We start from the raw sequence: 17,145 nt of genomic DNA on the forward strand, positions 1-17,145 counted from the left end.
CTGCGCTGCCGGCTGCGTATCGTAACTATTGTTGTTATACACGCCAATCCTGACTCGCATCTTATGCGGCACATGTGCCGACTGAATTTCTTTCAATTCGAAACACATTACGCAGCGTCGGTAGCGATAAGAGGAGAAAGAGAGAGAGTAACCGCCGCAAACTGACAGTTACTGTCAACGGCAACAAAACAGGTTTCTGCTTCAGTTTGGCTGTACCTATGTGCGAAATTCGACATAAAAAATTGATTCCGCAGCAATCAAGCATCGTAATAATAACGGACAGATTCCTTGCACGCGAGGAAAGATAGTCACGTTTAACGAGTGAAATCAAAGCGTACGGCGCATGGCTGTATCTTTTATATAGACAATAGATTCAAGTCGTGCGAGCGAACGAAGGCTTGCTATGGGTTTGCCGAGAGCGCGGACGGTTAAAAAATTTCAAAGTAAGCCAAGCGGAGCCGCCATTGGACGTGATTTCTTTAACGAGGCACGATCTCGCGCGTCAATTGGCCGGCCGAGCGAAACAAAACGGGTCACGTGACATTGCAGTTCGCACGTTGAGTCCGCCCTCGCCGCGCATCACGCACACTCGACTGCACATCCCGTATCTCTGTCCCCTATAATATATATCTCGGCTAAGTCGTATAACGTAGCCTGCAACGTAGGAGTTAGGACCAGCTCTTGTGCGCATACATGGGAGAGTGTACATAGCCGTATCGGTTAACGTACACATATAAACTCGTTACTCGTAATTCGACTCCTCCCGCCGACTCCGAGTGCTGTGTATGTACATACGATGTAGGTGTAGTACGTGCATGTGTATGCAATGTGTTATGTGCATGTGTTTGTGTGTGCAAATGCTGATACATATATAGGTGTATTACGTGTGGCGGGTGGCCCACCGCCGCACCGCTCCGCTGCCGTGAGCTGCTGCTGCTGCTGCTGCCTGGGTTGCTAATATATTATGCGATGCGACGCCAAGCTGATTGTGCACCGAGGCAGCAGTCGTCTACTACGCATGCACTTGGACGCGCACCGGAGTCGTATCTAGTGAGTCCGGGCACTCCACCGACCACGGTCCGTCCGCCGCGTACTTACTCACCGCTGCACAAAATTGTCATAGAGCCTCGTATCGATAGGTACACATACTTTGTTCGACTTGGCGTCGCACGCACCACTTTCTCTAGCTCGCTCCGTTATTTTGAGTTTCGTTCCCCCCACCGCTCGAATGCCTCTAACGGCCAGCGGCCAGCATTCGGGGTGTAATCGAGCTCGCTTCTGTTTTTGAGAGCTCTTTATTTACTACTTTTTCGTACGAATTTCGGGCTCTGTGTTGTTGTTGTTGTAGGGCCCCCACATAATATACATGTGTCGAGCTCGCGTCTGTGCGTTTAATGTTTCTCTACCCGCTGCGACTCGTAACTGTCAAGCTGTGATTGTGCATGTATACATGTGACAACTGTGAGTGCTGTGTATTATAGTTCCGTGTACAGAGTCGTGCATTCCAATTTTTCAAACGGCGCTCAGGAATGCTCCAAACTTGCTGCAAAAATAACCGAGTCCGTAATGTTTACCAAGAGCGCGAATAGGTACGTGTATTGCTGTATACGTATACGAGCTCTGTGTACACACATAAGATTATATGCATGATACGTTTGTGTGTGCATTGCATACATATATGTAAATATACATATATATATATATTGTGTGCAGACATTCAGTGGAGCAAGATGGCGTGTTGTACATAAGAAACACCACCGGGTATTTACTTTCAACGTATAACACATACTCGCGCGTCATCTCCAATCTGATTAACTAGCACCCAATCAAAATTTGCATGCTCGACTTCATATTTCCCGAGCGGTACCGCGTCCTCGACTAACGAAGCTCCGCTAGGACCCCAGCCTCGTGTACCGAAGCTGTTCCGTTGTTATTGTCCGTGCTCGTATCTTTAACGATTGTCTAAGCCAGCCCCGGAATCGATTTTTTAGTTGAACGAATATTTTTAGATTATTATAGGCCTTTCGGTATAAGCTCGACTGTAAGTATATCTTTGAGCAAATATTCGCAAAACACGAGTTTAGACGCCGCGCTTATACCTCGCTTACGCCGACAATAACGGCATTAAACAACTTTTCTTCAACTTCTAGGCATTTGATGGCTATTTAATTGTCTATTGCCTAGTTCGCACGAAAGGCCACAAGAGTAAATTTTCAACTTATGGCCTGGCTAGATTAATCGTAACTTTTTGGAGCAGGGTCGTACGAGATTGCGTGTTAAGATTTTTATTTAAGCCCTAGCAAACCGACCGTGGTAGATAGATATTATTGAGTTAGCTTTACTCGATTTAATAAATGTTTATTTTAAAATTTTTATTTAAAACCCATATTTATTCTCGTGTTTATTTACTTTTTTTACAGATCTAACAAAAGTAGGATGAATCAATTAGTTTTATAATTGAACAAAGAGAAATAAAATATACTCATCAATAAAAACACTAGTAGTTACAATGGACGATTGGGCTAAAATATTAATTGGCCCAGCCGAAATAATAAAAGGTATATTGGCTCGTCTCAAATCAAATTTCACAATGTCTGAACATCTGATAATTCTTACTTTTTAATTAATTACAGATCGGTTGTATTTTGTTACTGTTACTTCACCAGATAAAGCTAAAAATACAGTAAATACTAATTATTTTAGTATAGACGATGATTTAGTATATGAAAATTTTTATGCAGACTTTGGTCCACTCAATTTAGCTATGGTTTACCGTTACTGTCAAAAACTTGACAGGAAATTACGCTCAAAAATGTTATTGAAAAAAAAAATTGTTCATTATACTACTACCAATCCAGAAAAAAGAGTTAATGCAGCGTTTCTCATGGCTTGTTATGCGGTAACAATTTTTTAAAAATATACATTAATCAACATCATCTACAACCAAAACTCTTAATATAATAATTTTGATTAATTTTCAGATCATTTACTTGAAACAAACTCCAGATGACATCTATAACACATTAACAGCAAATACCAACAGTCAACCATTTGAAATGTTCAGAGATGCTTCATTAGGAGTGCCTATTTACCAAATATCACTTAAAGATTGCATTGATGCAATATATAAGTGCCATAATTTAGGCTTCTTTGATTTCAATGATTTTGATGTTGAAGAGTATGAACATTATGAACGTGTTGAAAATGGAGACTTGAACTGGATCTTACCAGAAAAATTTATTGCTTTTTGTGGTCCTCATTCTTGTACTCAGTATGAAAATGGTATGTAAGAAACATTACAATATCAATGAATACTGTTGACTATAGATTATATTTTAATAATAATTTCAGGCTACATGCTTCATGCACCAGATGTATATTTTGATTATTTTCATGCCCACAATGTAACTACAATTGTGAGACTCAATAAAAAGCGTTATGATGCGTCTGACTTTATAGAAGCAGGATTTGATCATAAAGATTTATTTTTTGTGGATGGATCATCACCTACACTTTCTATTCTCAGACATTTTCTCAGAATATCCGAAAAAACTAGTGGAGCTGTTGCAGTACATTGCAAGGCTGGCCTTGGCAGAACAGGCACATTAATTGCATGTTATCTAATGAAACACTATCATTTATCTGCCTTAGAATCTATAGCTTGGATACGAATTTGCAGACCTGGCTCTGTAATAGGACAGCAACAACAATGGCTAGAAGAGTAAGTTTTATTTTAATTTTAATTTAATACATTGCATGTATATTCAGAATAAAATATTTTAAGCACATATTCAATAATGAGACCATTTTTCATTAACAATATATTATCTGGTACAAGCAGTTGAAACCAAAGTTTTTATAGAATTTAATTTGTAAAGTTTTAAATAATTTTAAAATTTTAAGATAAGGTATTCATTTAATTCAATCTAAATAAAAAATTATATTTAATTTAAAAAAATAAATTTGTAAAACCATAACAGAAATGAAGTTAAATTTATAATTTTAAAAACTTGATTATGAAATATTTGCTAACAAATTTCTACATTTATTAGGTTGTAGTGGGAATAGTTTTTGAGGATTTGAAATAATAAATTATGAATCAATTGCTTATAAATGTGAAAAAAATAAATTTTATTCCATGTCAAATCAAATACATTCTAATGCTTTTAAAGCTAACTTTGAAAAAAATAAGTAGTTTAAATTTTATTGTTTAGCACAAGGTGACTACCACCTTGAATTGTTACCAGAACGGTTATTTGAATAATTATTTCGGTTATTTGACCGATCATTTCCTCCAAATCGATTATTTCCAAAACGTGAATTACCACCTTCAGCAGCTTTGCGCTTTTTCATGGCATCATATCGTTCTGCCATTGAGTGTAATTCTTCAGGAACATCTTGTTGAGCTTCTTCTAATATAGCAATTAGTTTTTCTGCTTGAGCCCAGTCTCTGCGAGTCATAAAGCTGATGCTTTCTCCTCTACGACCAGCTCGGCCAGTTCTGCCTACTCTGTGAACATATTCTTCGATGTCCCGTGGAAAGTCAAAGTTCAAGACATGAGTAATGTCTTCAATATCGATACCTCTGCTTGCTACATCAGTTGCTAATAAAATATTGACATGTCCAGATTTGATGTCCTCAAGTGCTTGTTCTCTATCAAACTGATCTCGTCCTCCATGAATACTTTGACATTTTACTCCACTTAAAGCTAAATCACTTCCTATATTGTCAACAGTAACTTTTCTACCAAAGAAAACAATAGCTTTATCATCAGGTCCCATATTGTGGAAAAAGTCTTTCAGCATATCCATTTTTTCTTCTTCCTCTACAATAATGATTCTTTGAGTAACTGAATGAACAGCTTTCAAATCCATAGTACCTACACATACAGTAATAGGATTTTTCATGTAAGACGAAGCTAATCTTCTAACACCAGCAGGCCAAGTTGCACTTGTCATAACTGATTGTCTATCTGGACGTACATCAAGTAAAGTTTTTCTAATCTGTGGTTCGAATCCCATGTCCAGCATACGATCAGCTTCATCCAAAATCAAGTATGATACACCTTTAACATCCAACGTACCTTCCTGAACCAAATCATTTAATCTACCTGGAGTAGCAATTACAATTTCCCTTATTTGAGCAACTGCTCTTATCTGTGCTTTACGATCTCCTCCACCATAAACACAAACAGCTTTAATGTCACGGTAATTATACTTATTTACCTCTTTTTCAATTTGTAAGGCAAGTTCATGCGTTGGTGCAATGATTAGGCATGTAGGACCTTTACGTTCTTTCCTTGGAATGGTTTGACGATCAATGTGTATGAGCGCTGGAAGTAAAAATGCTAAAGTTTTTCCAGTACCTGTTTGAGCAATTCCAATCATATCTAATCCTTTCATCAAAATAGGCCAAGCTTGGCATTGAATTGGACTCGGCTTTTCGAAGCCCTGCTTTTTTATTTCATCAAGGATTTCAGGATAATGTCTGAATGCTTGTTCAAATGTTTGAACTGGATTGGGTATTACGTCATCAATGTTAGCGGATGGATCATCCAAATCAAATGTTAGACCAACGTTTATATTATTTGTTTTAATTCTGAATTCTTTTACCTCTTGTTTTGGCATATTCTTGATTTGTTCGTCTTCAATATAAAAGTCTTTTATAATTGGTGGGTATTTTGCCCATTTCTCTGCTTGAAATTTGTCCGCTTCTTTTGAAGCTAAATCCCAATCAATATCCACGGCACTGGGTTTGGTATCTTCCAATGCGTTTTCTTTAAATCCGTGATCACCGTATGATTGCGTCGCATTATTTCCAAGATTTAAGAGGTTACTAATTGCATTAACAGCCTCAGTTTGGTTTTCTGTATCACCAATTATCTCAATCAGTGTGGAATCTCCTTGAGTGCATTCCTTCTTAACAAGGATTTTCGTATTGGTTTTTTCTTGAAATTCCTTAATTTGGCTACCAGCTCTGCCGATGAGTTTGCCGAGATGCTGTGACGGTACGTACATCTGATGGCCACTTTCTTGCGAGGAAAAATTATCCTGACGTCTATCCTGGCGTCTATCATTATTATTATAATTACCTCTGCTATCGTTTCTATAATTGTTTCTCCTGTTGCTATTAGTCCAACTCATGTTGAATGATTTATAATAATCAAGTCTTGTGTATAGAAAATAAGTAAAACTTTGAGAATCAGTTGATTCAGGTATCGACAAGTCTTCTTTGCACGAGTGATCACTGAACAGTGAGGGTGCCGGTGGGGTGGTCGAACGCTACGAACTTAGTATAATGTATGGACCGACTATGGCGCTACTTGTTTTCCGGCCAAAATTTACCGGCCCTGCGCTGCCTACGCAGTACGCACTTATGAACTTTTGAATTGATAATTATAATATATTTCATTAAAAATATATAATTTAATGAATACTAAATAAGTTACTAATGAATTTATGTTCAATAAATTTTATTCCTTTTTTGCTCATTTTTTTTTATTAAGTATTTTTGTTGTTTTTGTTTGTCGAATGTTTCGGTAGTTTGTCGCAAACCCCCACCCATGTGTAGTCCCCATACACGTGCTTAGAACCATTGAGCACGTGATAGGGAATACTTAAACGCGTTAAAAAATATAGAACGAATAAATTTGCGATGACTTTTTTTCTATTTAAAATGTGAGGTTAGATTTTTTTCTAAGTAAATACAAGTTTCTGACCTCTAATAAAATGTTGAAATTAAATACCTCGCGAAGCGTTGTTTTGGCAATTATTGTTTATTTAATTTCAATGCATGCATTATATGTTATTCGAGTTGTACTTTTTATCATCAGTCAATTTTATCAATATAAGTTGAGTTTGACTGATTAAAACGAAAACATCTTAAAAATAAGAGTCATATTAAAAAATCACGATGGCTAGAAATTTAATTGATTATACCAAGGGAATTTAAAATGAAAAATAAATAATAAAAAAAATCTAAAATTTTTTAACAAATTTTTTAATGTGAAACGAATTCTGATCAATTTTCTTGATAAAATGTTCGCACAGTCCTAATTATGATAACCATCATAGTAATTTTACGGCTAGCATGTGCTGTATTAAAATAATCACGAAGCAAAAATTACTGATCGAGAATTTATTACTACTATGAAAAAAACCTATAGGTACTTGGTGTCAAAAAATACCTCAAAGTGAATTGTAGCTTTTTTCAAATAATACATCTTTAATAATAAGTATTTCAATAAAATCATACAATAAAAATGATTAAAAAAGCAAAAATGCTTATAATATGTATGTATATTTTTTTGTTCTCTCCAGCAAAGAAGAATATTTGCACAGTTTGATCGAAGATCCACTGAAGCCCGTCAACGGAAATCCCGTGCACAAGTATGGAATATACTCCAAGGCATTGGGGGCTCATGCGAATTTGGCTGGACCAAGGAATACGCGACAATCGCCCTTCGACAACGTTTCGGGCATATTGCATAGGGTCGACGGCATTCAGTTGGAGGATTATAACATTCAGACACAAATACCCGTACGAACGCCCGTGAAAAGTTCGACGCAAACTCAAGGCGACAAATTGAATTTAATAAAGGCGCGTCGGACCCTGTCACCGCCAATAAACGTGGTCGTTAATTCGCCATCGTCTATACCGATAATAGCGCAGTAAGTAATTGCACTCGCAATCATTGTTCGATCTGGCAGAAACGTCATTGAAACGCCTCGTTGATATATTTTTCAAGTCCATATTTGGGCCCGCTATTGCACAACAGAGGCCAGAAGAACTCGCTGGTCTTATCCAAGGATAAAGAGGCAGTTACGAAGCGCGTCGTGACACGCTCAGCTTCCACGAACCTCGTCAAAAGGTTTGGCCGATATTTTTCAAATTACGTACCTCGATGCTCCATCAGTAAATAATCAACTCCTTCCGCATTATTGTTTGAAATTTTCCTATTGTCCAAGCATAAAACATTGTGAGCTAAAATAACCATAACATGTCTATATAGGTGTCCTTACATCCTACCGTATTTCCGTCAACTTCCAATATACCGAATATCCTGCTGCATCCGGAGTAGAAGTAGTCGCTCTATTGTTCTAATCTCATTGAGCATGACTTTCATATTAATCATTTCATTTCTATGGGCTGCATCTCCTATCTATCTGTGTATATATATTTTATAGAAACGGTAATGAGCCGATCAGGCGTGCTGGTCTCTACGTGAATAAGGCAACGGCACGTGTCACAGGCCAAACCGTAACGTCATCGGTTTCGGCAGCGGCGACTGCATCGACAACAACGGCTACGATGACTACGATTAACAAGACACCCACTATTACAGCGACGAGCAAAAGTCTTAGTAGCAAACCAAACACACGCAGCGCGTGTTTAACGACGCTACCTTTAAGCAGTAGATACACGTCGAATCCCACCACACGAACGAAAACCGTAGCGCCAGGAACGGTTAATAATTCCGGACGATATTGGTCTACTAGGCAGTAAGTTTTATAATTACGATGTGTTGTCTCGTTGAATGAGTTTTTTGCTTCATTTTCTTCCTCTGAGAATTTAATTTTTTGTTTTCCGAGCCAACCCCATATTCGTCCTTGATTTTCTTGTATTTAATGTTTCTAATGTATTTCTCGTATCTAAAATTAGATTCAAATGCTTCTTCTTCGGTGACTGTATTGACTATCAAAGCCCTACTATTTTTATGTCGTCATAAGTAAAATTGAGCACATAGTAATGTATTGTTGATGTTGCTCACCTGTTCATGTTAGTTGAACTTCAAACGTTATTATAACGAGATTACAGTATAGGCCCTTTAATTTTCATTTGAAGCAAGTGAGATAACTTAACTCCAATTTTAAATAGTAACGTGCGTACGTAAAAATAGTTTTCTAAGTTTTACCATCAATTTAAATAAGCGAATCCGTCCCTTTTTACTAAAAGTCGATCAATGTCTTCCATTATAAATACTTATATGTAGCAATATGTGACAATGCTCAAGCTTAGTTTTACGTTTAATTTGCGTATAGAAAAATCGATAATGTTACGAAAACGATAAAAGAACCGCCACTTCAACCAAAACAACAACAACCACAAAAGCTTTTACCAACACCATCACAGCGACAACAACGACAGCAGCCACCTAGGCAAAAGTCGGCAACGCGCAGTAACACCCTGGATAATAATAACAGCAAGAGTTTTATGAATATTAATGCTCACGCTACACTTATACCACCAATCAGGCCGTAAGCCTTAAAAAAATAAAATTATACTGTTTATACAGATTTAATTTTTCAAGTTTTGTCGATTTCGTTTGTTATACCTTTTTGTTTTGCTATGAAAATGTCAGGGAGAGATAGTTGTGAATTAGTGAGCATTTTTACAGCTAGAAATATGCTATTATTAGAACTTCGAATCAGAAATTGTTATTTTGTATCAAATTATTTTTTTGGATGAATGCATCGTGCATTTATTTAAATATTAATTCAATACTAAATTTATTAATTTTTTTGGCGATTAGTTGATGTGGAAGTTTTGATGTCAGTAGAATTAGGTAACATTTCCGCCTTGCTTCTTCTTTTTACTAACTAAATATCTTTTTAACTTATAACATTCATCCTTCATGTGTCTGTATGTTCTCTCGGTATCTAAATGTCATAAAACATACTAAAAACATATGAACATGTAATGTACAGTCATGCGATGCATCGCCACGCTTGTAACAGTACGCGTATTACATAATGCTTGCGTAAAGGATACATAGCGAAACGAGGATGGGCAATTCAAAGCCGGTTAAGAACAAAGCCTACCTAATGCATGAATTGATTTCCATTTGAAGCATGATCGTCTATGTTCCTAATTTAGATGAACACTGTTCCCGTACACGGTGCTTCAGATCTTCTTTTATGATTGTTTTCTCTTTTTGCTTTTTTCAAATCTCATTTGACACGCATGATTTGATAATATTAATAATCTCATCAAAACGTTGTTAGTTAATGAAACAATCCTACAGCTTCTCGCAAAAGATTCCTTTAATGAATCGAGCCCATTTGTTTGTTTGTTTGTTTGTAATCAATCCGCCCTCAATGATGATACGGCGATGGCGATGCTGTTCGACGCTTCTATCTCACAGAACGCGCCCGTCGCAAAGTTACAAAAAAGCAATTATCAGATGACTAAACGATATTCTCAGCGGCCCAGCGGGGATGGCACCTTCAACGGCAACCAAGCAGCAAAAACAGAGGACCAGGGCAGGAAAAGCAGCAGCTGTGGCGGCTGCCGCTTCGGAGTCCGCGCCGGCCTTGATGAAAACTACTTCGAATAGAGTAGCTGCACCGGTACCACGTATATCGCAACAGCGCAGACGATCGCATCGCATCAATCCAATCGTGTCGTAAAACATCGCCTAATAATACTGGTTTGATGATTAAAAGAGCACCTTTACACACTCTTACACACATCATCATCATTGTTTCGTTTTTGTGCTAATTTTTGAACATGCCACACGGCACTTGCTTTTCACTACTTACATAACAACTTGAATGAATCATTTCCGAAGGAAAACCAGAATGAGAGAACATTTTTTTAGCTGCTGTGAATTGTTTTTGGTAGTGTAAAGAAAACAATGAAAACTTGGGAATTGTTAATAATTTGTGGAATGAATCAAAACTCATGTTTATCTTTTTTCCAATCAGATTGAAGATATTTTGTGCACAAATGTTACCATTTTTCCTAAGATGTACGAAAAACATAAACAAATCAGTGCGATGAGAAAAGTCCAAATGTATCTCAACGAATTATGCATAAGTATTATAATGGTCTATAGATCTTAGTGATAAATGTCCGTGCTGATGAAGTAGGCTTCTCTCGCGTCTTTATTCGGTCGATGTAAGTTTATTTTTTTGAATTTCATAAAATGAGCGTCTTTCTTACGTATAAGTTATAAAAATGATGGCTTCTCTATAAAGAAAATTAAGTGCAATTTTAATCGATTGGTCGAATGATCTAAGGACGACGCGTAGGTTAAAAATATTTTTATAAATTTGTAGATAGATTTTCACGATATTTTTTCGTGAAATTACATTATGTAAAACGTTCGTGTTGCTGTATACATATAGTACAACAAACTGTTGATTAAACCTCAAGATTTTGTTAAATAGACACTTTACTTCGGTATCATTAGTTGCATCTATCGAAAAGAACGCAAATGTAAAAAAATTTACTCAAGTTTTTTGGTTCTACCTAAAATTGTATTCTTGTATCAGAACTTTTGCGATTGTGATTTTGTTATTATAGAGACATTTTTGATACGTACAATTTTTCAATTACGAACAATAAGTAAAATGTTTAAAATAAATCATGTACGTACGTAATTTCTAGTTTTTACGACAATTAAAAGAATCATTAGAAAACTATTTCAATCAAAAAAATAGATACTTTAAATTGGAAATGTAATCTGTTTGACCAATTTTGACATTTAACGTAATGAACAATAGCATTTATAAATAATTAGCATTTGAAAACAAAATGTTACATTCGAATGTTTATGAGTATAATTTTCTTTTCCAATCATGTATTTACCAAAGACTGCACGTGAGTATTATGACTGAATCACATTTCACAAAAATTGTTATACTTGATGACGTCGTAAAGTATCAATTTAGCACACTGATTTAGATATTATTTATCTAGATACCACTTCAAGATTAATAAAAAAAAAAAAAAATGGAAATAAGTTCTCTTCGTTAATGAGTATTCAAAAATATTCTAGAATATGGAAAAAATGATGTAAGAAACAAATGTTCAGGATCCGTGACAATCTCAAAAATTTAAATCATAATACTTAAAAATAATCAATTAACACTTTTAGCGAAAATTTTTGAAATCAATATGTTGCATTAATAAATTAGAGCGTATAATACAAGTGTATCGCGTTTTTGTAAGGAAAAATCAGTTTGCTACATCGAAAATTTTTTCTTGTATTTATTATTTTCAATCAAAAAAGCTAATCAAAAACAAAAAAAAATTCTTTGTCAATTGTAATGTGTACTTTTTCTCGAATTTTTCTATTTTCTATTATTGAACACTTGATAATGATATAGAATGTAATGTTAGTCAGTGAATGTCAACTTAAAAAGAAATCCAGTATTTACAACAAAATATTGTTCGTGAATATCTGTAAAAAATTTCATTAATGTGAACACCTTTTTTTTTACTTTTTTCCAAGTCTTGAAACATTGTATACATTCAGTTAGTTCGTTTAAAATTTTACGATTATGTGTGTCAGTCTTCCTGACAAAATAATTAGTATGTAAATAAATCAAAATATACTATACATAAAAAAGAAAAGAAATCATTGTGCATAAGACATCTTTTATATAGTATGAGTATAAAATATAATGAAATGTTGGTATTTCATCTGTAAGCAAGTGTACTATGAAATTATGCATAGATCAGCTTTGCAACAATTAAACAAACTTTAAATCATATCTTTTGTGTCTCTAGTTATTGTTTCATAAATCTCAAATAAATTCATAAATTGAAGTTTCAATCAAACATTTTTTATTATAAAAGTTCATGTAATATAAAAAACATTAGAAAAAATTCTCGCTTCATAATACTTTCAAATACTTTCCCTGTCATTAGTCATGTAAAATATTATAAAAAATTGGCACACTTTTGATTAAATCCTTTATGATCAAATAAAAATCATTAGGACATCATCTAATTAAATAGTAAGCTAAATAAGTAGTACAAGCGACCCAGTGACTAGCAAAATTGAGTTCTGACCACTTATTGATAGTATGCTGATAGCTATATCCAGTTTCTTGCGTCTCAGATGCATCAAACATCAGGCCCAAATATGCTAAATGAAAAATTGCTAATATACTAAAAGCTCCATTTACAAGAACCACCCAGTAACAATTATAAGTGGTACGCAAATGTTCACATTTATATGCTGAACACTGTTTAGATCCAATACAAGCATTAAATTCTGTTGCTAGAAGTTGTCTCAATTGATACTCAATATAAGTATAAAAACCAAGACTCAATAATACTGCAGCTAGTTGGAAATTAAGACCATGAAGCAAAGAACTGGCTAAGTATGTGAGAATTATGGCTCCAAAACGACCAAGTTGTTTTCGACCTGGACGAAAAACGTCTGAAAAGATTTTGATATTAATCGTTTGAGTTAAAAATAATAATGATAGGATTTGTTGCAGGTATCCACTTACAAGTTTTTAACCAATTATGCATAGGCATATTCCAGCTTACAACAACTTGTACAAGTGAACGAGGGACTTCAATTTCTAAAGGCTTCGTAAGTAAGCTCTGTGTTAAGGGGTATCCACCCAAAAGCATTATTGCCGATGATATGAAACAGACAAAATAGTGTGATGTTCTGAAACCAAAGGCATCTCTGAAGGCTACCATCCATCTGGAAATAAATTTTGGGTAGAAGCAATAAATACAAGTTTATGATATTGTGTGAAGTAAAATATTGAAAATTACTTGGCTGCATTATCGCTTAATATCCAATTTGTCCAACAATTGGATATGCTTAAGCAAAATAATCCAACAATTGCATAGCTAATAACCACAAAAAACCACCATAGTTTCTGTTTGAAAATAGATTATGAATTTGTGAGAGTAGAAAATAATTGTAATTTTTATATTTTTAGAGAAGCAATTTATACCCATTTTTTTTCATTGTATAAATTTGTGTATGTCTCAAATGATGTCCATGGACCGAATATAGCAGTAATACCACACAGCATGTAACCAATATACTCATGAACATTAACAATTTTATCTGTGTCTGACATATCTACAGTAAGACTAATAGCTTTCATAACAGCTATCATCACAACTCCTCTAATTTTATTCCAATCTTTTGCATGCATGAAGACTTCACTAAAATTTTATTTTAAAATGAGATTTAATTTAAACAATTCACAATGATGGAGTGTAATGAATATATTACCAGTACAAGATAAGAAAAATACTTGGCAGAAAAACTTTGGTACCTTGGCGATGTTTCTTTGGCAGATGCAAAAATAAGTATGAAAGAATAACATAAAATAAAAGCAGAAAGAAACATTCATAAGCATAATTATAAAGAACATATATGCCTGTTGAAGCCGTTATACTATGAAACATTTTGTGAGGAATATAGTCTGCAAAAAAACAAAATATTTTGAGAGTAAATATTAAATTCAGAAATAAGAATTAGTTATCAATTAAAATTTAACATACTTATCCTAGCAGCCACATTGCAAGTAAATGATGCAATTGTAAGTGGTATCAAATACCATAAAGTATCATTTAGAGTTGGTGAAATGCAGTATTGGTACAATTCAACAAGAGATTCTTGTTCTTGAACATACTCGTAATCGTAGTCATCCATATTCGTTGAAAAACATTGCTGATCGCCAGCACATTCACTATCATCATCATACATTGGCATTAAATCCATCTTTATATTATCTAAATGTAAAAAAATTTGAATATTTGTAAACATCATTTTTGAACTATAAACTACAAGAAAAAGTTAAACTTGTATCTTACCTTTGTTTTTTCATTAAATTTACATCTTCCAAAGCCTTTTTATGTGCTTTGTTCAAATTATGTGAAATCTAATCGAATTTCATGACTCCTAAATGCATTACAAACTTATGATAGTGTAATTAATCAACACTAAAATGAAAAATACGTAGTTATTGATAAAACAAATTAATTGTTTCATTCACTATCATTTTAGTTAATCGTTCATTAACGCTAGTTAAAACCAATAATAAATTTGAAAACAAATGTTGTCAACACTACACCCTCGCTGTTCAAAGTGTACATCGCCATTTTTAAATGCCGACAACTGACATATGATGGAAACTTAACCTTTTCAAACACAGAGTAAACTTTATTGGTAAACAATACCTCGCGTAATACAATAGACGCTTTGGTAATTGAAATTCAATCAAATGACAGAATTTTATTTATTTATGACTTGTACAAACAGTGCATAATAGTTAATTTTGTAAGTTTTATTTTAAATCTCGACGAATTCTCTTAATCAAGGGGAAAATATTCGACACCATGTCCGATGCTTTTGAAGAAATACAAGCTATCAAAATCAAACGAAATTGTATGAGAGAAAAATTGCAAAAAAGAAAGCGAGAACGACATGAGTTGTTTACATTGACGTCGGGTGTATCTTTATCCTCATCGCCTAATAATGAGCCGCTTAGATCACCAGGTAAACTTACTGTTATCTTGTAAATAATATTAAATTCAAACAATTTTTTTAAATTCGTAAAGGATTGAATTCATCAAGACCGACGAGTCACACAGATTATGAAAGGGATTTGATTGGTTTATTGCACGAAGCACATACTAATTTTCCAATTACATCTGCAGAGTTAATGGATCAGCTTCGTAAAACTTTTAATGCTGATATTACTCACTCTGATGTAAATAAACTACTGGAAAAATTGGCAGCTCAAAATGTTGTGAAGTATGTTTATTAACTTCAAATTTAATGAATTAAAACTGTTAGTAATACATTAATATTTTCAGAATCAAAGAAGTTACAGAAAATGGAGTCTTCGGATACACAGTTCTTTCACTTACAGATGTTCAATTGCATAACATTGAAGGTTTACCAGATATTGTTGAAAATGCTGAAAGCACAGAATCTGCTACCTCAGAAACAAGTGACCAAGGACTATGTGAAAAAAAAACAAAACTTGATGAAAAAGGTGCAGAAGATATCATGTCACTTATATCCATGCCTACAATCCGAGAGAAAGAAAATAAAAAGTATGGTGAACAAATTCTCAATCTTCTATCCAAACAAACTTCTAAAGAAAAGTCATTGGCTGAGAGATTTCGATCACAAGGGGGAGCACAAGTGATGGAATTTTGTCCTCATGGTACTAAAGTAGAGTGCGTAAAACTAAATCAAGGGTTTGCTAGTAAGTGTAAAAAACTTCATTTCAAAAAAATAATTCAGGCACATACAGATGAATCTTTGGGAGACTGTAGTTTTTTGAATACTTGTTTTCATATGGATACCTGTAAGTATGTCCACTATGAAGTTGATTATTCATCTTTGCAACAGCAACAAAGTAATGTTTCTGTTGATGAAAATACAACAAATGGAACATCAGACCCAAAGCATTCTTCGACTACATGCTTATCTGTTGATAGTCCAACTTCTCTTAATAAAAGTAGTACTGGTAATAGTGCTGAACTGACTCTATATCCACCCCAGTGGATTCAATGTGATTTAAGATACCTAGACATGACAGTTTTAGGAAAATTTGCAGTGATAATGGCAGATCCACCATGGGATATTCATATGGAACTTCCGTATGGGACAATGTCTGATGATGAAATGCGTCAGTTGGGAATTCCTGCTCTTCAAGATGAAGGTTTACTATTTTTATGGGTTACAGGAAGAGCTATGGAATTAGGAAGAGAATGTTTGCAGCTATGGGGATATGAAAGGGTAGATGAAATTATTTGGGTCAAGACAAATCAGTTGCAAAGGATTATAAGAACTGGACGCACAGGACATTGGCTGAACCATGGAAAAGAGCATTGTCTTGTTGGAATGAAAGGTAACCCAAGGATAAATAGAGGATTAGATAGTGATGTCATAGTGGCAGAAGTCAGAGCTACCAGTCACAAGCCAGATGAAATTTATGGGATTATCGAAAGGATGAGTCCTGGTACTAGAAAAATTGAACTTTTTGGAAGACCTCATAATGTACAGCCTAATTGGATAACTTTGGGCAACCAAGTAGATGGCGTTCATTTGATTGATCCTCAGTTAATTAAAGCCTTTAAAAAAAGATATCCTGATGGAAACTCCATGAAACCAGCCAAAGCTTAAATTGGCTAAATTTTCAATAGCATTGTAAGTGTATTACTACAATATGGACAAAGACAATATTCATTTCACCAAATGGATACAGTTTGTAATGTGATGTTGAAAAAAATCATTTGTATAAATTTTTTATTGTATAAGTAAAAACTTAATTTAGAAGATATGTACAGAAAAATTGACTTTTAATGATCTAATTTTATTAATATTTGATTATAACATGTATAATCTATATTATATATATAAT

The 17,145-nt window shown here is 34.4% G+C and overlaps 4 protein-coding genes across 7 annotated transcripts; 2 read left to right on the forward strand and 2 right to left on the reverse strand.

The window, feature by feature from the left end:
- Window positions 1-913: 913 nt before the first annotated feature.
- Window positions 914-12,501, forward strand: LOC106659294 (dual specificity protein phosphatase CDC14B). 4 transcript variants are annotated; one of them, XM_014381746.2, is made up of 10 exons: window positions 914-1,589; window positions 2,421-2,558; window positions 2,634-2,899; window positions 2,982-3,282; window positions 3,352-3,721; window positions 7,321-7,671; window positions 7,749-7,871; window positions 8,188-8,502; window positions 9,043-9,258; window positions 10,146-10,299. In XM_014381746.2, exons 2-10 carry the CDS (start codon window positions 2,510-2,512, stop codon window positions 10,186-10,188), a joined length of 2,034 nt encoding a protein of 677 aa, XP_014237232.1. In that variant the 5' UTR covers window positions 914-1,589; window positions 2,421-2,509; the 3' UTR covers window positions 10,189-10,299. The 4 variants fall into 4 exon arrangements, with proteins under 4 accessions (XP_014237232.1, XP_023313595.1, XP_014237235.1 ...); XM_023457827.1 differs by having other exon boundaries at window positions 914-1,139; XM_014381749.2 differs by lacking the exon at window positions 9,043-9,258 and having other exon boundaries at window positions 920-1,589.
- On the reverse strand, window positions 4,104-6,270 carry LOC106659295 (probable ATP-dependent RNA helicase DDX43). Its single transcript, XM_014381750.2, has one exon. It carries the CDS (start codon window positions 6,142-6,144, stop codon window positions 4,225-4,227), a length of 1,920 nt encoding a protein of 639 aa, XP_014237236.1. The 5' UTR covers window positions 6,145-6,270; the 3' UTR covers window positions 4,104-4,224.
- Window positions 12,502-12,557: 56 nt separating the features above from the next.
- LOC106659297 (protein-serine O-palmitoleoyltransferase porcupine) lies at window positions 12,558-14,870 on the reverse strand. The gene is made up of 7 exons (XM_014381752.2): window positions 14,582-14,870; window positions 14,270-14,500; window positions 13,998-14,190; window positions 13,711-13,927; window positions 13,526-13,632; window positions 13,249-13,451; window positions 12,558-13,175 (listed from the first exon to the last, which is right to left on the reverse strand). Exons 2-7 carry the CDS (start codon window positions 14,487-14,489, stop codon window positions 12,733-12,735), a joined length of 1,383 nt encoding a protein of 460 aa, XP_014237238.1. The 5' UTR covers window positions 14,490-14,500; window positions 14,582-14,870; the 3' UTR covers window positions 12,558-12,732.
- A 65-nt stretch (window positions 14,871-14,935) lies between these two features.
- Window positions 14,936-17,086, forward strand: LOC106659296 (N6-adenosine-methyltransferase subunit METTL3). Its single transcript, XM_014381751.2, has 3 exons — window positions 14,936-15,266; window positions 15,329-15,524; window positions 15,587-17,086. The coding sequence occupies exons 1-3, from the start codon at window positions 15,107-15,109 to the stop codon at window positions 16,905-16,907; spliced, it is 1,677 nt and encodes a 558-aa protein (XP_014237237.1). The 5' UTR covers window positions 14,936-15,106; the 3' UTR covers window positions 16,908-17,086.
- The last annotated feature ends 59 nt before the right edge of the window (window positions 17,087-17,145 follow it).

Source organism: Trichogramma pretiosum, unplaced genomic scaffold (assembly GCF_000599845.2).
Source record: "Trichogramma pretiosum strain Unisexual culture from Peru unplaced genomic scaffold, Tpre_2.0 scaffold85, whole genome shotgun sequence".
Classification (NCBI taxonomy): Eukaryota; Metazoa; Arthropoda; class Insecta; order Hymenoptera; family Trichogrammatidae; genus Trichogramma; species Trichogramma pretiosum.

Coding starts and splice junctions, on each gene's coding strand:
- LOC106659294 (XM_014381746.2), top strand. CDS start 2,510: ATGGACGATTGGGCTAAAATATTAATTGGCCCAGCCGAAATAATAAAA. Junction 3,283..3,351: donor TTGTACTCAGTATGAAAATG/GTATGTAAGAAA, acceptor TAATAATTTCAG/GCTACATGCTTCATGCACCA. Junction 7,872..8,187: donor TCCACGAACCTCGTCAAAAG/GTTTGGCCGATA, acceptor TATATTTTATAG/AAACGGTAATGAGCCGATCA.
- LOC106659297 (XM_014381752.2), bottom strand. CDS start 14,489: ATGGATTTAATGCCAATGTATGATGATGATAGTGAATGTGCTGGCGAT. Junction 14,191..14,269: donor CAATGTGGCTGCTAGGATAA/GTATGTTAAATT, acceptor GTTTTTTTGCAG/ACTATATTCCTCACAAAATG. Junction 13,176..13,248: donor GCATAATTGGTTAAAAACTT/GTAAGTGGATAC, acceptor AAATCTTTTCAG/ACGTTTTTCGTCCAGGTCGA.
- LOC106659296 (XM_014381751.2), top strand. CDS start 15,107: ATGTCCGATGCTTTTGAAGAAATACAAGCTATCAAAATCAAACGAAAT. Junction 15,267..15,328: donor TGAGCCGCTTAGATCACCAG/GTAAACTTACTG, acceptor AAATTCGTAAAG/GATTGAATTCATCAAGACCG. Junction 15,525..15,586: donor GCAGCTCAAAATGTTGTGAA/GTATGTTTATTA, acceptor TAATATTTTCAG/AATCAAAGAAGTTACAGAAA.
- LOC106659295 (XM_014381750.2), bottom strand. CDS start 6,144: ATGAGTTGGACTAATAGCAACAGGAGAAACAATTATAGAAACGATAGC.